The sequence below is a fragment of the Monopterus albus genome, unplaced genomic scaffold (assembly GCF_001952655.1).
Source record: "Monopterus albus unplaced genomic scaffold, M_albus_1.0 scaffold168.1, whole genome shotgun sequence".
In the NCBI taxonomy this organism is placed as follows: Eukaryota; Metazoa; Chordata; class Actinopteri; order Synbranchiformes; family Synbranchidae; genus Monopterus; species Monopterus albus.
In genome coordinates, this window is record NW_018128048.1 from 740,806 (window position 1) to 762,299 (window position 21,494).

The following is a 21,494-nucleotide window of genomic DNA, read 5'->3' on the forward strand; positions in this document are numbered from 1 at the left end:
TCAGCCACTAACTTCTCAATAACCTTCAGCATTTAAGTTATACCTCACAAATGCCACAACTGCTGGTCTTAAAACAATAAAATGGTAGAAATCCTGGTGAGATTAGTGCCACGGCTGAGTCTCAAAAAGTTATATCATTGTTAACAGTTCAAGGTTTGACAGACGTATGTCTTGTTTTCATAGAGTTCACATTTTATAATGTTAACAATGATTTTTACATTTTCTGTACATCTCAGAGATCTCACTGGAAAAACACAATGTATTTCTTCAAGTCTGCACAGCACACTGATGTAAATTGACCAGGCAGGACTCATTTAAATACATTAAGTATTCATTAATTGAATAAAGAGGCTAGATAGCCCCAGGGCCACTTTATAATCATACATTGGGGTGTACTATTTATGCAAAACAGCAAAGTGCCATGTGCTAGCTTATTATGCTAATGATGAATGGCAAAATACACGTTTCTCCTGCCCACAAAAAGGATTAGGCATGGCAGTATCAGAAAGTTGTTTTCGGGGTACACAGTTTCCTCTTCCATATTACAGCTTGTTGACATGCATGTGACTAATACTGTATGATTCTTCTAGTCTTCTTCATATAATCACAAACTCATTCTGTCTTTCTAAAAACATGTCACAAGCAAGGACTTAACACTCAACCACATTCACACACTCGCACCAACTTGCTCTCATTTTTTGTGTTATTTGACGTTGGGTGAAAACGTTTCATTTACTGTGGCAAAAATACTGCCCCCCCACTACAGCTTTGCTTTAAGACCAACAAGGAATCCACAGATATAACTATCTTTCTCCTGATACCGCAACTCAGGAAATCGGCCAATAGTGTGTACAATCTGAAACTAGCCTTCTCATTTCCCCAAATTTATACATCTCACTACAGAAAAATTCATATTAATAATGAAATAATAAAATACTTTTTGTGAGGTACTATGAGCCCCGTATTCACACAGACATTTTGGCCTGCATGAAAAAAAAACTGCAAGGGACAAAATATGGTCCAGGAAGTCCAGCAGAAGAAACAAATGTGTGTGTTTAAAGGTTATTAGTAGCCAAAACACAGCACAGTGGTTTGTAATACTCACAGAGGGGACTATACAGCTCTGGAAAATTATCACAGTGGCAACAGCAGATGGGTCACATCCCAGCCCATCTGTATTGGTGACAGTATGATTTCAGTTCAGGTTTTGTTTCCAATTCCAAAATCTAAAGTCACCATCTTGGCTCTTGGGCACATACAAGACCCATTTTATCAGGTAAACATTTTATTTTTTTTAATAATAAATGTCCCCAATGAAAAAGGAAAAAAAATCTGGGATGAGAAAATGTTAAAACGCCCTCCCCTGCTCCACTGAAAATGATGCTACCATCCCTTCAGCAAAAAAAAAAAAGAAAGAAAAATACATAACCCTCAACCTTTTTGGATCCTCTCATTTTTTACAGCCTCTAAAATAAAAATACAGCAGGTTAGCAACTTATATGGAACCAAATAACCAGACTGCCTCAAACCCAAGATTTAGCAGCTGTTATTTTTAAACAAACAGCTTTTGTTCATTAACTACACAGTGTTCTCTCTGATGGTGCAATGTTCAGGTTGGGGGGGGGGGTTCTTACCTAACACAGATATATCTGGTTACCAAGCTAGGAACAGCGCAGGGTTGCACATTTGTGAGTGGCACTGCAAAAGGCCGTGGTGGTTTCAACCTGTTCGCGCACATACGTGTAAGTTCCACACATTAACACACTGCCATAGCGATTGAGTGCCGGTACGAGTGGAAACCATAGGCTCTGCTCTGTAGGTTGCATTGCTAGAACAATTTCGTACAACCCATGTTTCCCCTTCCAGCTCTCCTGGATTCAGACTGGCCCACGTTGACACCACGCTGAACCCAGTTTGCGCGTCAGCTTGCAACGTGGCGTCTGTGCTCCTCTCTTGTTAACGACATCCTGTGGACCAATAGCAGGGATCCCATCAGTGGAGGAGGACGGTCCCTAACTGAAACGGACACTGTGAGTGGCTGTGCGTAAAGCGGCAGGAAACCCCTGTTTGGTTGCATCCCTTCCCCTTAGCACCGGGGACAGGATTGCCTAAACCGTTTTGGTGAGAACCGTGGGATCCGTTAGCGGATCTGTGTGCAGCCTCAGTTGGTCCTCGCAGGTTTGGTTGTTGCATGCTCCTACACTGTTTCACACCGCTGCTGGAGGTAAAACGGTTTGCGTATCGGTACAAGTAGTGAACGTGGCTACGCGGCTGCTTGCTGATTGTGCGTTGTAGTGGCCTGTTAAAGAACCTGTACTGTACCTGAGAGAACCCAGCTTCATCCCTGACTGATGGACGTCCAACGCTTAGAAAAGAGAGAGTTTATCATGACCCAGAACTGAGCAGGCAGACCCACGAAGACAATAAGAGCTTCCAGTACGACCATGAGGCCTTTCTTGGCAAAGAGGAGGCCAAGACATTTGATCAGCTCACCCCCGAGGAGAGCAAGGAGAGGCTTGGGTAAGGAAAGACCAACATTAATGACACATGAGCACATGTTGATGTCTTATAATCAGACAAGTCACTGACAGCCTTTATTGTCATTATTATTATTGCACCGAGCCAGTGTGCACTCCTGCTGTTGCGTGTAACTGTTAAGGTCAAATACATAGAAATTTAACAACATAAGCGCAACTGTCGGAGAAAGATGCGCGGCTCTGCAGGTACAAAGGTGCATTATTATGCCACCACCATATATTATCATCATCAAAGACCCATTTAGAGGATGTGAAGATGGAGTGATATAGTGTGGCAGTAAAGTCTCCACATAGTGCTTCTATCACAAACTTTAGTGTATAAACCTAAGTGCTACACGGCTCTGTGTGTGTGTGCGTCATCATTTTTGCTTGGATGACAAGTTGGCACCATGTAACATTTGACAAGACATCTTTCCTGTGGCGTTGACAGTGGGAGGACCCCTGTAACATCACAACGTGGCAGACCATGCCTAAGAATACACCACAGCCACACTGCATTTTTTACTAAAAAGGGGTTTGCCTGCTTCTCCTACTAGAGTAGTCTCAAGAAGCCACTCCCATGGGGTGAAAATGGTTCTGCCAAATATTTGTTTAGTTTGATTTTTCTGCCTGCTGGTATTTTGGACATCTCATCAGTGGATCTGAGGTGAAACCGCACAAAGATGTGACTTCTGGGCCTGTCAGTTCTCTATGAAAAGACAATGGTGCATATTTGTACCCATATCAAGCTTTTACGATCAGTAATGTTTCCACTCTTTCTTCCCTTGCCTCACAGTAAAATTGTGGACCGGATAGACAGTGATGCAGATGGCTACATCACCACAGCTGAACTCAAAGCCTGGATAAAACGTGTACAGAAGCGTTATGTTTATGAAAACGTGGCAAAGGTATGGACAGATTATGATCTCAACAAAGACAACAAGATTTCATGGGATGAGTACAAGCAGGCCACATATGGATACTACCTGGGTATGAATTTATTTGAATTACACACAGTAACAAAGTGCAACAGCTATTCATATGTGTGAAAATAACCTGATATTGCTCCATCCTTGTAGCCAACCCAGAGGAGTTTGACGATGCCACAGACCAGTTCAGCTTCAAGAAGATGCTTCCTCGAGACGAGAGGAGGTTTAAAGCAGCCGATCTGGACAGGGACCTGACAGCAGACAGAGAAGAGTTTACAGCCTTCCTCCATCCTGAGGAGTTTGAGCATATGAAGGATATTGTGGTTCTGGTAAGCTATTGAAACTACATGGTAATCAAGTATGATTAGAAAGGGGTAGGGTAGTAAGGATACACTAAGCGCACACATTTATTTTGCTCTGAGAACAAATCAAATTCTCCCAAGTCAAAGTTTTATTTGGCTTTGTGGAACAGCTGCATGGCAGATGCTAACAGTGATGCGCTATGCTGCTGTGTTCATGAAGGCTGTACTGCCCCTTTGACAGAGCCAATTATTAATTGTTTAATTTTTATGATGTTACCAAAGAGCGGTAACATCTGAAGCTGGCGGTGTCGTCACCGATTGTGGTGAATCTGGCTGAAGCTAATAAGTGGCCAGTTTTTCACAACAATAAAGGGTTAAGCTCTGGTTTTATAAAACACGGGCTCTTTGTACAACCATGCACCAGTGATATCTGATGATATATGTAGTCATATAAGGAAAAACTTGATGATTTTGAGAGGACATGATTGTGGGCTAGTTAGACAGATAACTAATGGAGCTTATAGTGCAGGTAGTGCAGGGCAGGAACATGAAGCTATCTGACTGAGTGCCAGCTATACACCTACACACTCATTCACATAATGAGTGCTCTGTTCAAATGTCAGTTTTTTCCTTGTATAACCTCCTCAGTATCCGCAGGGTACTTTGAGTTTGGAGTGGCACACCCCATACTATGTTATATGGTTGCATTTACACTGTCCCAGAAAGGCTTTAGTTACCTGTGTGCAGAGTTGTGAACTGCTGATTTGGATTGGTGGAAATACACTGTGTGTCTTTCTTAATCTAAAATTTTGATATTCAATTCTAATTCTCATTTGTTTTTAATTATCAGCATTGAGCTTCCTCTGCTTTCCTCTAAGACTTGTGTGATTTCTTTCTGACTGGGCAGGAAAGCTCCATTGTTGCCAGTGAAGTGCAATTGTATATTAAGGCTTGATGGTACAACTAAAACAGTCCATAACCAATTAAATTTGCCAGAGAATGGGAGAGCATTCATATGGAAGCTCAGTATACGAGTTAAATGATGTTCACCCATTATTTGGCCCCATTATCAGTCCATGCTGTCAAAAATTTTTAGAGCCCCACAGTTTCTAGACCTAACCTACCCATAACACAAAACAACACTGAACCCTGTCCTAACCCAAGCAAAGAGCAGATACAGTATGTGGCTTGACACAGCATCTGCATTGTATCTGCTCAGGTTAACCAGTGGCTGGCCCAGCTGGCTTGCAATGGCAGTCACTTCTGAGAGCCGGGTTCGCTCAGTTGTCCAACCACTGACACAGTTCTATTGTCAAACAAAATAAGAATAAACTGCTAACAACCCCAGTGAGTCAGTAACTACAACAACACAACCCTTCATCTACTCAGGCTAATTCAGACTGTTAGCAAACAGTCACATATATGTTACAGTTTATTAAAAGCATTTACCTATCTTTACCCCATTCTCACACACCTTTCTTCCTGCTCCAGAGCCACTTACTAAACCTTGCTGCACTATCAACTGGATTCCTAGTTACCTGTCTCAAGCTCTGCCCTTTTATACCTAACTCACCCAGCAGACAGAGAACTGACTTGGCTACTAATCCCCTATAACCAACCTCCACTGGGCAGACTTTAACTTTCCAGCCACACTCCACTGCCTTCATGGCTAATTTTGTGTATTTCAGTTTTTTCCTCTCATAAACTACAGTGGTGTGAAAAAGTGTTTGCCCCCTTACTGATTTCTTATCTTTTTGCATGTTTGTCACACTGTAATGTTTCAGATCGTCAAACAAATTTATATATTAGTCAAAGATAACACAAGTAAACACATCATGCAGTTTTTAAATGAAGGTTTTTATTATTAAGGGAAAACAAAATCCAAAACTATATAGCCCTGTGTGAACAAGTGTTGGCCCCCCTGTCAGAACACTGGTTTATCGCCCCTGAGTTCAATTTCTCTAGCCACACCCAGGCCTGATTACTGCCACACCTGTTCGCAATCAAGAAATCACTTAAATAGGACCTGCCTGACAAAGTGAAGTAGACCAAAAGATCCTCAAAAGCTAGACATCATGCCGAGATCCAAAGAAATTCAAAAACAAATGAGAAAGACAATAATGGAGCTCTATCAGTCCGGAAAAGGTTATAAAGCCATTTCTAAAGCTTTGGGACTGCAGCGAACCACAGTGAGAGCCATTATCCACAAATGGCGAAAACATGGAACAGTGGAGAACCTTCCCAGGAGTGGCCGGCCGACCAAAATTACCCCAAGAGCGCAGCGACAACTCATCCAAGAGGGCACAAAAGACCCCACAACAACATCCAAAGAACTGCAGGCCTCACTTGCCTCAGTTAAGGTGAGTGTTCATGACTCCACCATAAGAAAGAGACTGGGCAAAAATGGTTTGCATGGCAGAGTTCCAAGACGAAAACCACTGCTGAGCAAAAAGAACATAAAGGCTCGTCTCAGTTTTGCCAGAAAACATCTTGATGATCCCCAAGACTTTTGGGATAATACTCTGTGGACAGACGAGACAAAAGTTGAACTTTTTGGAAGGTGTGTGTCCCATTATGTGTGGCGTAAAAGTAACACCGCATTTCAGAAAAAGAACATCATACCAACAGTAAAATATGGTGGTGGTAGTGTGATGGTCTGGGGCTGTTTTGCTGCTTCAGGCCCTGGAAGACTTGCTGTGATAAATGGAACCATGAATTCTGCTGTGTACCAAAATATCCTGAAGGAGAATGTCCGGCCATCCGTTTGTGACCTCAAGCTGAAGCGAACTTGGGTTCTGCAGCAGGACAATGATCCAAAGCACACCAGCAAGTCCACTTCTGAATGGCTGAAGAAAAACAAAATGAAGACTTTGGAGTGGCCTAGTCAAAGTCCTGACCTGAATCCAATTGAGATGCTGTGGCATGACCTTAAAAAGGCAGTTCATGCCCGAAAACCCTCCAATGTGGCTGACTTACAACAATTCTGCAAAGATGAGTGGGCCAAAATTCCTCCACAGCGCTGTAAAAGACTCATGGCAAGTTATCGAAAACGCTTGATTGCAGTTGTTGCTGCTAAGGGTGGCCCAACCAGTTATTAGGTTTAGGGGGCAAACACTTATTCACACAGGGCTTTGTAGTTTTGGATTTTGTTTTCCCTTAATAATAAAAACCTTCATTTAAAAACTGCATGATGTGTTTACTTGTGTTATCTTTGACTAATATATAAATTTGTTTGACGATCTGAAACATTACAGTGTGACAAACATGCAAAAAGATAAGAAATCAGTAAGGGGGCAAACACTTTTTCACACCACTGTATATCTATAGTGTGCTCCCAGGGAACCGCAAGCTCAACAAAATACACAACCTGCTATGTTTGTGACCACAACACAAGGTCTGATCTTAGGTTAATGCTGACTGTCTCCTCAGGAACTATGAGCTGATTCCCTAAATCTACTTTCATTTGTCAAGCTCCCCCTACCTTTAAAAAAAGTAAACACCTGTTCCTGGTTCAATGATATGGGATTTAGATAAATTATTTCACACCTCAGCCCAATAAAGTTAATTCATCGTCCAACCCGATTTTATAGTATTAGTCATTAAAGTAAACTATAGCGAGACTGGTACTGACTGAACTTAAATGTATTACATTTCTGTAATGGTCTACAAGTTTTAGATTTTCAGTAAACATCTCTTCTTCTTTTCTCTCTTTGTGAAAGGTTGGTTTGGAAAATGGATCGATTCTTCTTTATTATTAGTCAGCTATTAGACTACAGAAGACTACATGGCCTTTAATCATTCAGCAGAGTTAAGAGAGGACATTTCATCTGCACAAAAGGATCTGTACGATGATTTGGATCTGTGTAGCTCCATACACGTGTTATGCCCAGATGCAGTGGAATTACTGTATGTCTGACTGTTAACTAATGATTGGTTCACACAGCAATGTAACTGTTTCAAATCTAGGATTCAAGAGAGATAAAATCATCTACCAGGATTTAAAGACAGTGTTTCAACAGTTGTTTACAAAAACATGTACATCATCTTTTAACCTGGAGGGTTTGGCTCTTCGCAGGGAATCCTTTAATTTTAGTGTCAGTCTGCCAGCCCAGCTGTAAGATGGCCCTCATACGTTCCCTCGTCCTGCCAAGGCGATGTGTTTCTCTTTTATTAATCAAAGTGAAAGTTCTCCTATTGTTGACCCTTGTGTTTCCCTGTAATGCCATCATTCATTTGTTGTGAATCCAGGAAACCCTGGAGGACATTGACAAGAACGGCGATGGACATGTGGATGAGGATGAGTATATTGGTGAGTTCAAACAATAAATTAAAGGAAGCTAATTTTAAATAATCTAATAAGGATACAGATATTTAAATAACAACAGCAGGTATGGCATTAGCTTGTTCTCTAGACTCTTTGGCTTGGACCCATGGCTCCACTCATAATGAGTAAGTGTCATCAGGAGACATGGCCACATAAAGTGTGATCAGCATAGCTTTGGAGAAAGATGCTGTGTGCCCTGGTGACACCACTGATGAGTCATGTTAAAATGTAGTGGCTCTAAAATCGAACCTTTGGGAACCTGACAAGTTATTTTAGAGGTTTTGCTGAAACTTTCATTATTAGTTACTATGAAATCTCTGCCAGAAAGATGCAAACCAATTTTTAAACAGTCAATCCAGTGTGCTCCATCAGTCTGTGTTTGTCCAGTGAACGAATCAGAGATGTGTTGGCTGGTGGCTTTGGAAAGCTTGCACATGAGCCATGTCTGCTCTCTGTGTTTGAGTAGGGATCACAGAGGTATATTTTGTTTCCGCTCCTGTATTAATATCATGGCTCTTTGTTGATTCAGCGGACATGTTTGCTCATGAGGATGGGGGTCCAGAGCCAGACTGGGTCAAGACTGAAAGGGAACAGTTCTCTGACTTCCGGGATTTGAACAAAGATGGCAAGATGGACCAAGACGAGATCCGCTATTGGATTATGCCCCAAGACTACGACCATGCCCAGGCGGAGGCCAGACACCTGGTCTATGAGTCTGACCAGGACAAGGTACGATATGTTTGAGCTTCAGCACACTCAAGTTCTGTTCATCTGGTGTATACTGTATATGAGGTTATGACCTTACTCATATAACCATAATACTGACAAATTGAACTTTCGTTATACACCGTTGACCATTTTATGCTGCACTGTAATTTTCTGATCACTTTTCAGAATTCAACCACATTGAAACACCTGCTTAAGTTGGTCCCAGCTTTGTCCTGTTTTTTGGAGGCACGGCCTGAGATTGCCAAAATCTATCTGCTTTTTCACACTTTTGATGTGTTTAAATAATGTTAGACTAAAATGTATAAGGCTTCTCTTGTGATCTGCTTGTCCCCTCCTTTCAGGATCAGATGCTGACCAAAGAAGAGATCCTTGAGAATTGGAACATGTTCGTTGGAAGTCAGGCCACCAACTACGGAGAGGACCTCACCAGGAACCATGACGAGCTCTGAGCTCTCAGTACAGCCTCGGATGTTTGTGTGTGAGGAGGGTTGTTGAACGTCTTTGCCTTCAAAGACAGAATAACAGACTATTATAAAGCCTCCTCCCACTGCCACTAACTTTCCTCATAGTCGTGGGACAGATGTCAGTGTGTTGGATTTCAAATCAACACTGTAGAAACCAAGCAAGAGGAGGGATGAGGGTCAGTCCTACCACTACTACTATGGGTCCAGCCATGTGTTTTTTATCAGCAGTTCTGTTTCTGACATTCAGGAGCAAAGGACTTAACTTTTAACAGTGGTGCCTTCCAGCCGCAGAGGCTGGCTTCGCTGCCTCAGCCATCTGTCCAGGGGCAATTCATGTAAAGCTGAATGCTGAGCTTTACATGAATTGCCAGATACAGGAACAGTTTTTGATAGCAATGTGAAACTACAGTTCAGAAGATTTATACTGCTTTTATTTATTTATCAGATAACCTCTGAACTTTAGGTCTGAAAGAGTGCAGTATTCAGATAGATTTGTTAAAACTGAAGATATGATTTTTCTGTTTACAGTTTGTTCTGGCCAAAATATTTCAGTGATTTTGATTATCTTTAACAGCATGATGTTTGCACATTTTTGGTTTTACTGTAGCCTGTGAATGAGCTGTCCAATTTACATAGGTCAGAGTGTTTGAGTATATATTGTACATTGGCTTGAATACATAAGAAGAAAGGGGGGGGGGGGCTCCTTTTTTCCCCTCTTCCAATCCATGACTTCTTGTATCCTGTTACATCACTTCAGGGTCATCTTCTGTTTCAAATGTACCCAGTTTCTTTTTCCACAGTATTTGACTTTGTATATAAGGTGTTTATGAACATCAGAAATTCATCTTTTTTAATCCCATCTCTGTACTGTTTATTGGATAGCTTGTATGACGTGCATGAAACAATGCAACTCGTGAAAAGAACAAACTCTGACCTGAATTTGAGTGTCTTGTAATTTTAGTCCTGTTAATGTCACTCAAAACCCTCTTTTCACTGTTTCAAGTTTTATCTGGTGGTGATTTGTTGTCCCATGACTCAGTGCACAAATATATCAACATGTCTCCTTTTCCTCACTGCACAAGCTGATATTGTCAAAATAAAATTTAAAGAAAAAAGTATTTAGAGTGCTTAGTTTGAAAGCATCAACACTGAAATAGGAGTTACAAACAGACAAACTGACTTAGAAGGTCCAGTATATGACTGCCTGAACTTTTTAATCAAAAGAATTATTCCCCTCTTGTTAATCCTTCTTACTAATGCATTCTTATAACGACAGTTAAAGAAATAGCATAGCCTTAAATGCAACTTTGCGTTACATTATAATTTCAGACAGTCAATAGCATATGATTAAATGTGCCAAAGAATGGAAGAGCATTCATATGGCAGCTCAGTATATGAGTTAAATGATGTTTATTGGCCCCGAAGATGGGGCTGTCAGGCCATGTCGTCACAAATCTTCAGAGCCAATAAGCAAAACCATTTTCCAGACCTAGCTCCAGAATTCTCGGTTTTGACTGATAACCAAATGTAGAAAATTCTGTTTAATAGTTAAAATACTGGCCTAATGTCTACATGAAGCAGCATCCTACCTTCCTTGTCTCCCTGCTCTTACAGAACATGAGTACAAATGAACACTTGTGTGCAGTAATTAGACTCTGGCCTATGACACATAATACTTTTAAATGCCCTTTTCTTCAGGCTCCTGCACTTAGCTAGTTTATCACTATTTCCTTCTTAAGCTCTTGTTGGTAATTCTCACACTTTTTCTGCTTCTGCTCACTGGCAAAGGTGGTTTTTAGTGCACCATGCAGCCATTTTGTTCAGTGTGTTGGTAGTTTTGTCAGTCTTTTGTCTTTGTCTGAATTATTTGTATATCAGGTATAGGTCATTCAAGTGCTCGAGCCTGTATTCAACTTTTTGAGTCAACAAACGAGTGCAGTTAACGTTTCTCATGACTAATTGCATTCTACACGTAGCAGAGATGGAGTCAAGCCAACTTGCTGTTGCTGGCTGCAACACTAAAACTCTCCGGTGTAACTGAGAAAGCAGCTCTGCCACCCAGCCTGTCTCCTCTGCTTGCTCATGTGGAACATATGGATATATGTGTGCCCGTTAGCAAGACAAGTCAAGCGGGACCAATGTGATAAAGCTCATTAGGAACAAGGGACAGGGCGATGTATGTGTGGGCTGTTATTTTGTTGTAATGTAGGACCTTCTTCAAACACTCAGACCATGACTGCAGAGGCCAAAAATGTCTTGAAAGCTATATTTCAAATATTCTGTTCTTGCTTGATAATTTTACTGTTATTTTAATTACCTTGACATTTTCCATGTTTGAATAACTGTGTAAGAGTCTGACATGACAATAACAATGGTTACTTCACAAAGATTAGCAGAAATAGGTTACCAAATTCTGGCACAGCCCCACTTGTATAGTGTGATCCAGGAATACAAATCTCCTCAGATGAATTCCTCCTTTGTTTCTCTGACAAAAAGATCCAGCTTTGAGGAACATTCAAAGTGGAGTCGTTACCTGTAGTGATATTTGGGTTTTTTAGTTATTTTTGGTTTCAATAATGTCCATTAGATAACCTGATGACTGCTCTATTGCCTTGCCAAAGAGTGCGGGGTTAGTCTCACATCATACATCTGAATAATTGGGAGGCCTAAAGCAGTTAAGTAGCTCAACGGACTTCCTCTAAGTAGCATATGAGGCTTGTCATGTGTCAGGCTGCATCTCTGTGTCTGGGCCAACAGAGAAGGTGGATAAGAATTAGTGGTGCACAGAGATGTAAAAGAACCAAATGTGTGTTTGTCTGTGCAAGATGGGACGCACTGACTCTGTCGAGCCTGCCTCGCAGTCATGTTTAGCAGCCGGCATCTCCTGTTCATGATAGGTTCCTAATCATTCAAACTGGGGGTGTGTGTATACAGTAATGCCTTCAGACGGTTCTCATATGAGTGTCTGCGCAGATGGACCACTCTCCAATGACAATAATGAGCCCCCTGGGTGAGAACGGGGGGAGACAACGGGCGAGGAGGGTCATAAAGTGTAGCATATTAACGTCTACAACCATGAGCCCCCCCAACCGGTATAATTTTCATTTCATCTTGTCCACAAACAATCTCCCTTTAAAGAGCTTTTCTCATAGTACCCTGCCATTTCCATACCAGCAATTAACTGCAGCAAACCCAAGATGACTAGTACAGTTAATCTGCCTGCATAACAAACTGCACAGTCCCCCCTGAGCTCCCCCACTCCTCTCTGACTCTTATCATTAGGATGCCCTATTTTTCATCTGTGTTCCCTCATCTTAGTTTTTTATCTCTTGTATTTGTTCCTTCCATCCCAGGGATTTGTAGCCCAGGGTGCTGTTCGTAATAATCTTTTGGACATCTGACCCGCCCTGTGCTGAAGCTTTCCTAACAGGTATGACGACATGCATACTAGCTTAAATAAATAAATAAAAGTACAACCTCTGTTCATTATTGAGCTGTTTAGACAAAGTATTTTATATTTACTGAGCTTAGAACTATGCCTTAACATGACATCTCAAAGGACAGGCTTTTCCTTTCTTTCTCTTTTCTCTGAATCAAATTTTAGTTTCATTGCTAAAACTGCATGAGCCACATACACCTCTGACCAAAAAAGAAAGACTGTTTCTTTAAGGTACATAACCCGTTAACACTATTATTGCTATTACAGTACCATCATAATTAGTAGAATACTACTACTTTGACTACACAACTACACATAGCAGTACTTGCAAACAAAAGGAATTAAGGTCAGCGTGTGCACAAATGGTGCACAAGGCTGTACCTACTACTGAGGACACTGAGGTAATGTTCTCCTTAGATTTTCTGGGAACTGGGAGTTACCAAACTCAAACCTAAACATGGGTGGTATTTTACAGACAAATATCTGTTAATTTTTATGTAATTTAATGTCTCATGCACAGCTTAACCCACACAGACTTATAACCAAACATTTGCTTTACTGAACAATAAAAACATGAAATAAATTCCATCTTCAATATCATCAAAATAAGAAAATGAACAAACTCTTTCCAGAAATTTAAGGCTTTATATGTGCTTGTTTGGGCCAATTAATTAAAGTATTCAGGATTTTCATTAGAAGCATTTATACCTTTATATTTACAGTAAATAATTAACACTTAATTGACTAATTAGAGTAGAAAAATCTCTTTCAGGTTTGTGGTCAAAATCTTCTGAGAGGCTGCATTGGCTGAATTTGACTTTTGACCTCAGTCTGTCTACTACAGCCCAGATCATTTCTTCTGTGTTTGTGTAAGTTGTGTGATTGTTTGTCATGTGAATGAAAGGTAATTCAGCATCTTGCATTTTTTTTGCTTCTGGACAATGAAACATGAAGGAATCTCTTAATCTTTCATATCCCTCTTCTCACCCACCACAGGACTCTAGTCCTCCTAGTGGTGACAAGATGGAACGAGAGGAAACCTTGTAACAGCTGCACGTGTGCTCGTCCATCATCATAGGTTTTTATGTGCCCATCAATGCAATGTAGATAGGGAATCGACCATTAATGACTACACAATTAGAGAGAAGGTTTTAAAGAGCAATAGATTTCAATTTAGGAACCATAAACCTAGTGAGTTGGTAACTAATTATAACTGCCTGTGGAGTAATGGGAGCCTGCTGGACTGAGGTCAGGGTGACTTAAAATCAGTTTCAACCAGATTTTACATGGCTGCTTCACTGCTTTAGTGGCCCACTCATTCTGACAGGCTTGTGTATATCATATATGATATATGCAGAGAGAAACTTTTTAAAGTTTTAATTAAAAGGTGGGCAAAGTGGCCCACAGTAGAGTTGTATTGAACTTCATGAAAGTGAGGGTAGAGAAAGTGCTGTCCTGGTGAGACTGATATCTTTGGACAAAGTGCCTCTCTCTCTCACTCCATTTGTCAACATGTCTCCCTCCTTTCTCTGGTCCTCTTTCCCCATGTCCCGGCATCTGGATACCTTTGGGATGGAGAGGACGAAAGAGGAGACAAAGCCTTGTTTCATCCCTCCCATCCAACTGTTCCCCAGGGGGCTTGAATTGGTTTGTGATCTCACATGATAGGGACACATCTAATCCTGTTAGGAGTTAATATTTTCCAGCAGAACAGAGGAGACAGCAGGAGGGAGAAAAAATGAGAAGATGAAAGACGGAATGGTTGAGGAGAGAGGGGAATACTGTCTCTATTTTCTGACCCATATATTGGTTATGAGTTAGAGTATACATACATGTTTGTGTTTCTGTGCTTGTGTACCCTCATGGGATCTTTCCGGCTGCTGCCTACATATCGGACAGACTCCTCTCAAGGTGTTTCCCCTTACTGTATTTCCATCTCTGCTCAATCTCTGCTCCCTGAGTGAGAAAGTTTACCCTCAAGGCCCCATCTGAGCTCTAGGCCCCCAAGGCCTCTGCATTCCCAAAGCTCCTACACACAGCAGCCCCGTAGGCTTCCAGCTATACCACAGGGAATACCCCCAAGAACCCCTAGGTCCTTCAGACTGGGGAGCAGCAGCTCTGCACAAGAGCCTGAGGGGAGGGGGGGTGCAAGACTACAACTAAGAAAATGCTTCACTTAACATGTGAACAGTCCCCCACAGCGCCTCCTGTTGGCGAAGCATTGTTTTTACATGCAGGTGTCCTTGCAACCCTGTTAAGTTTCTTCTCTGGGGCCTTGATGTTGTTAACAGTCCCTCAGGGCTCAAAGAGGCCTCTGTGCCCTACATGTGCTTTGACCTTTCCAGCTCCCAGAGGTTAAATAATGCCCAAAGAATCACAACAGGAGCTGTATGCTGATGTTTTATGCACCTGGTACTCTACGGAATGACATACTGGAAAATAATATAACTTTTTATTAGACCAATATACTGTATCTCCAAAGAATGATGAATGTAAAGGTTGGAACTTGCATATATGGAGGAAATTGTGCTTGCTTTTTGGCTTTGATTGTGACAGTGAAGTTTTATCACACTTTCATTCTTAAAGAAACCTTTGGGGTTGATATGGATATGGAGGCTGGGAAGCTAGCAGGCCTGCTGTCCTACAGATGTCTTGGGTTGTGCATTACCAGGTGTATGTCACCTGAGATTACCCACGCTGACACCCCTTAAAGGCAAACAGCCAGCAGTACAGCTGAGGGGGCATCTGGTGGCGTGTGTGCATGTGAGTCTGTATATGTGTGACTTTAGATTGGTGGGAGTGTTTGGCAGAATGGAACTGAGCACAGACTTTGTTGTATCCTGCTATCTCCAATCAAAAAATTGCACAATCATTTCATATCGGTCAGGTAGATCAATGTAGGCTTGAGGTCAGACTGCCTCTGAGTGTGTGTGATAACGATGGCAGTAATGATTAAGGACGTTTAAAGCATGGACTCCTCGTGCTCTGCACAGCCTTGGCATCCTCCAGTGAAGTGGAGTGAGTAAAATGTTCAACTCCTCTGTCCCTCTGATCTTCTTCCACTTCCTGGAGCCCCTGCAGAGAGAGAACAAAGAGAAGCACTTCTTAATCAAAGTGCATTGGATTAAGAAACATAAAAAACAGAAACTTCACAGCCATTACAGTATGTGGATTGGAAAACTACTTGAATCATCACTTCAGAAGAGCTGTCTGTGAAACAGGAGAACAGCAATTTAATCTTTCTGTTAGTTTGGTAAGAGGTCTACAGTGGAAATGAAACAGTGTGGTGCAGATGTGGATGTGTTCCAACACAATGTGTATGTGTCTGCTGAGTAAAAGTGAATGCCTTTAATAAACATGGTATCCATGTGTGAACAGTTTGCCAGGAGCTAAATATACCATGCTTGTATGCACGCTGACATTGCTTTTCCAGATATATGACATTACAAGCCCATAGCCATGCAACAGCTATCTGTGCCCACACTGAATCATATTTTATTAACATACCTGGTGTAGCTGAATCATCCATCTCTTATAGCGCACACAGTTCCATCCACATCATGGGTAGTTGATGGTTCTGGGCATATTCTGAGCATGCCTTTTTGTTTTTCATTTTCCTTGACATTAACTTATTTACTGTGGATAATCAATGCCACTAAGGGCAAGAACAAATAGTATTTGAACTATACAAAGACTGGGGTATAAAAATATCGGTTCTATTATGTCTGCAGTCACATTCAAGCGCTAGCAGTTTGAGTCCCATCTGTTGGACTGAAAAGACTAATACTGCCATCATGTGGTTCAAGGATGTAAAGTTCTAAAGTAGAAGCTGTTGTTTGCAATAAGGACTAGAGTGTGTGTGTGTGTGTGTGCATGTGTGTGTGTGTGTGTGTGCATGTGTGTGTGTGTGTGTGTGCATGTGTGTGTGTGTGTGTGTGCATGTGTGTGTGTGTGTGTGTGCATGTGTGTGTGTGTGTGTGTGCATGTGTGTGTGTGTGTGTGTGCATGTGTGTGTGTGTGTGTGTGCATGTGTGTGTGTGTGTGTGTGCATGTGTGTGTGTGTGTGTGTGCATGTGTGTGTGTGTGTGTGTGCATGTGTGTGTGTGTGTGTGTGCATGTGTGTGTGTGTGTGTGTGCATGTGTGTGTGTGTGTGTGTGATGTGGGCCAGCCTCTGCAGAAGGGGGCAGCCAGTGAAGTACAGCCGGCTGACACTGAGGTATGTGGCTTTTCCAATGAGATTTACCGGGCTCCAGATGTTCCTAGTTATGAAGATGTGTGTTGGAGGGTGAGACCTGCACCCTGTCAGAGTTGCATGGGGTCCTGTTTTACTGTCTGTCACCCCTCTCAACCCCCAGCACCACCACTCATAGGTGACAACACATTACCTCTCCTCTCTCTCTCACACACGCACACCCTTGACACTGAGGTGAATCAACATTTTATGAAAACATAGAAAACACAAAAGGGATGCCTATGGGGGTAAGCAAATACAAATATATACAAAGCGATTAGGTGAATGTCATGTGTACTGTAAGAATATAAAGATGTTCATACTCTCCAATTCAAAATTTCTCTGCATTCAGCTTAATGGACAAAAAGTGACACATTCATTTCCTAAATCCAGTTTACATGGTCCAGCACATTTTCAAGGTGAAGACAATTTTAATAATAAAACAAGAAGCCAGTGCAAGTGTACTAAAATATCCAAAATAGTGTGGCAACATTTTCCTCAACTTACGTTAAAAAAAATTACATTTTCTTGGCTCAGAATAACTGTGGTACCCTCTCAAAATCTGAGTTTTAAAGTCAAATTACATGAACGAGTGCTAGTTGACGTGCACCATGAGGATCTCGTAGATCATCAGTGAGTCTGTTCTCCTGACGACGTCTGTGCGGCTTTTGGAGGCATCAGCTGTGCTCACCACTTCAGCAAGTCTGGCAAGGCACCATAACTGTTGACCAGGTTCCAAGTGTTTTCTCTACTGTCTGGCACAACATATTGTCACCTTCCTCTCCGTCATCCTCCTCTCGTTGCTCAGATGGTAGGCTGCAGCTTGGTCAGGTTCCTCTGGTGCATGCTGTGGTGGCGCACCAGTTCGTCGGAGCGGGCAAACTTCTTCTGACAGTTGGACCAGCGGCAGGTAAATGGCTTCTCACCTGAGGAGGGGACAAACAAGGGAGAAAAAAAATTAGAGAAATGATTGCTTTAGAGTAAATTCAATTATTGGAATAAGGCTTGCATTCTGTTATATGTGAGAGGGACCATCTTAACAAAAAAAATCTCACTGGCAGAAGAATGGAGAAGTAGATAATAAAGGTATACGCACTTGTTTTACCTGTATGAGTCCGAGTGTGCGTCTTAAGATGATCTGACCGTGAAAACTTTCTCTGACATGTCTCGCATTGAAAAGGCTTTACTCCTACACAGAGAAGCCAGTGGTTGTTGCCGTGGGAGACGCAGGGGTGAGAAGAGGGTGGGGTATGGGTCAAAAGTTTAAACATTCAGTTAGATGGCGCAATCACTGCGAAGGTTGAAAGCATTACAAATTAAAACTGCTTAAGGAGATTTTACTGTTCAGCACATTTTTGGTGTGCAGTGTCTAATGAACAACAATCCACATTTTAAATCCTGTCATTTAACAAATTTGACCATTATGTCAGACATTCACAAAAAAAATCACTACAATATTTAGATTATTTTCATTTGTCATATTGTAATTTTATATTTTACCCTAAAATCTAACTTAAGTCACCCTAATAAAAAATGTTTTTTATATTGTGGAATGTAACTCCCACTCAAATATAAATACTGAGGTCATGAGCTCGGCACCCTCATGGTAGCTACAGTCCATACAGATACAATAGCTTGTAAGAGGTGTACCTGTGTGTCTTCGCTGGTGCCTCTTTAACTGGTCTGAGCGAGAGAATCTGCGGCCACAGTCTGTGAAATCGCACTGGTAAGGCTTCTCTCCTACAAATTAAACCACCCATCATCATCTTTATCACCATCATCGTCATCATTTCCATCATTGTTACCACCACCCAGATTCCAAAGTTAGGCAAATCTATCACAGTTCTTGTTGTTCACATTTGTGTTGCAATATTTGGTTTACACACATTCAAACCTGGTCACAGAAACACTTTATCATTTTCAAACTTTACATTTACAGTCTGTATGAATTTGGCATGGTAATTTGTAAACGGAAGCAGTTTGAGATCTTTGGGGAGGGGTATAAATCATATGATCTCACCTGTGTGTTTGCGGCCGTGCATCTGCAGGTGTGACAGTTTGAAGTATCTCTTGCTGCAACCTGGATAAGCACATACAAATGGACGCTTCTCATTGGCCTCTGATGACCTTACCACTGGATGAGTAATACCAGGCACCCGTCTGACATCCTTAAAGAAAGAGAAGAAGACAAAGGGCTTTATGTATTTGCACCTGTGAGTACGTTTTGCGCATGCATGTGCTTGTGTGTGCATTAACTTACCTGAAGTCCTCTGAAGACACCATGTGTGTGAATGTGATACTGGGCACTGACAAGCATGGGTGGAGGCAGGGGTGTGGGGTCACTGTCATAGCTGGGTGCATGGCCACTGCTGGGCAGGGGCAAAATTAAAAACCTGTTAAAACACTGGCATTTTAATGTGCAAAATGTATAGTTTTAACATAACAAAGATTTTTTTTATAGATTTGTCACATAAATAGGTGGGTAGTACTATGGGTAGGAAAGCTACAGGCCAGATGAGTTCATCTGGTCTGGACATGTTAAAACAGTGAAGGGTAGAAAACACAGTAAAGGCAAAATTATGTTCCAGAAGGATTTGAGAGGTTTTGGGAAAGATTACACAAAAGCCTTTATCTCCTTTACGGCCCGTACACTTCTTAAATATCACAACTACATGGATAACTTTATCATAACCTTAAAGGCCTAACACCTTCTTAGTTCAAGTAATGGCATCCTCAGTGAATGGATTATTTTTAGCCAAAACTGGAACAGCTTTGGCTATTTAGTGTGAGTTTATATTTGCGTCCTTGTTGGTGCATTTCTAACTGGTTTGAAGTGGGCAGGACTCAGGGAGGAAACGGTGCCATCAAATTTCATCAAACCACACACACACACACACACACACACACACACACACACACACTGCCGCAATTAAGCAGATTAGCTAAATTTTGAAGTATTAAACATTACAAAAATACTTAAGAATGGTACTTTGCCTTTGATTGTTGGTTATTATTATGAATATTTAACGTTAAAACAAGTACATTAGATTTTAAGTCAAGTTTTTAAGGGCTTTAACTCTAAAACTAAGTCCTTTAAGAAGTGAAGTCCTAAGTGTCCTCAGTTTGCAAAAACTCAAATCAGTCTTTGAAGCAAACAGTGGAAGTAGAAGATTGGACACAAACACAGGCACGTTGATATGCTTTTCTTCACATCCTGATATCTCTAGGCAGTAGGCCAGCAGCCATCTGGTCAAACCCTCCTCTTCCTCCTCCCCTGCACCACCACAAATGCTGTTCAAGAGTCGAGGATACTGCATTATGTATAAAAATAAAGAAGTTCACCTCTTCATGGAAGATGCGAGGGTGTTCATTTGGTTCCATGTTACACACTCCAGCTGGGATGCCATTTGGTACAGGTTATCACTGAGTGAGACATACATTGTGGTCATTAGCAGTTTACATTTTGAAGTAAAATACTACATTGTCACTCTTTATTTGGTTGGTAAAACTTCAAGGAAGCTTTTTAAAGTAATCTTTGGAAAAGCCGGAAATGATAAAACATCAACAATAGTTATGCTGCAGTGCACGTCTCCCGTCATTTCTCTTGCCTTTTGTGGATAATGAAGATGTTTCATTCAGGGGAACTCCAAATGGTTGGCTTTTTAACACATCCTGTCCACCCACCAGACTCCTCGCTGGCTTCATTAAAAAACATGGGCTCTAAGCCATTCTTTACCTTGGCAGATCGCACTAGTGCACTCACATACACACAGTACAAAGACACACACACTTAGAGATGTGATTCTGAACACTGCAGGGGTGAGTGCCTCCGTACCTAGTACACCATGGACCAGTGCATGACATCACTCTGTCCTCAGTATCATTAAAGGCGGGAAACGGTTTCGGGGGAATTCTGGACAGCATTCCTTGAGAAGTCCTTGACGGAAGGATCGTGATGGCTCACTAATCAGCTCTGAAGTATGTTAAACTGTGGAAAGACTCACTGATATCTGACATATATACACAGTGTGTGCATGTGTGTGTGTTTCTTTGAGGGTTCCCAAGTTCATGCCATAACCTCTAGAAACAGTGAAGCCTTCCCCTCCTTATCACTGCTGTTCCAGTATTTGGGTTGCACATGTTCCTTTTCTCCAAAAACATTGTGGGGCGGCATTCAGAGAATTTCATCCTAATTTACCCTTTGAGATGTTTTGCATCAAAGTGAGAACAAGTTGGAAACACATTCAGAGGTTAAAATAAGCAGATTCCCAGCCTTAGCCAACCCACCCCCACTTAACTCTCACTTTCACTGAACTTCTCTCCTCATTTTTCGTCTGGGCAAACTCAGACATATCACTCAGTGTTTGTTTTGGCCTGCTAAGCACCATTGAGCAGCACTTAACTTCAGAACAAATTAGCATTTAGAATCCTGACAGTGTAGAGACAGATACAGGGCTTAAGGTAGGATCAGAGAGAATTCACACTTTGAAAAATTACCAGCAACTGAGCAAGCTGCATTTAGGGTTAGTGGAAAGATTCTGACATTAATTGATGAGTGA

The 21,494-nt window shown here is 41.6% G+C and overlaps 2 protein-coding genes across 5 annotated transcripts in view; one reads left to right on the top strand and one right to left on the bottom strand.

The window, feature by feature from the left end:
* Positions 1-2,362: 2,362 nt before the first annotated feature.
* Positions 2,363-9,976, top strand: rcn1 (reticulocalbin 1, EF-hand calcium binding domain; the record flags this gene model as incomplete). Its single annotated transcript, XM_020615691.1, has 6 exons — positions 2,363-2,520; positions 3,313-3,506; positions 3,596-3,774; positions 7,996-8,056; positions 8,601-8,800; positions 9,142-9,976. Coding segments are annotated over 6 exons (900 nt in total), but the record flags the coding sequence as incomplete, so codon positions are not given.
* A 7,170-nt stretch (positions 9,977-17,146) lies between these two features.
* Positions 17,147-21,494, bottom strand: part of wt1b (WT1 transcription factor b) — a 7,901-nt gene continuing 3,553 nt past the window's right edge. The window contains exons 4-9 of one of the 4 annotated variants that reach the window (XM_020615676.1): positions 20,278-20,358; positions 19,196-19,301; positions 18,956-19,103; positions 18,586-18,675; positions 18,041-18,124; positions 17,147-17,861 (exon numbers count right to left, since the gene is read on the bottom strand). In XM_020615676.1, the coding sequence (XP_020471332.1) occupies positions 17,740-17,861; positions 18,041-18,124; positions 18,586-18,675; positions 18,956-19,103; positions 19,196-19,301; positions 20,278-20,358 (631 nt within the window). In that variant the 3' untranslated portion in view covers positions 17,147-17,739. Of the gene's footprint in view, positions 17,862-18,031; positions 18,125-18,585; positions 18,676-18,955; positions 19,104-19,195; positions 19,305-20,277; positions 20,359-21,494 lie in introns of all 4 variants that reach the window. The other 3 variants (XM_020615674.1, XM_020615675.1, XM_020615673.1) reach the window with 3 other exon arrangements.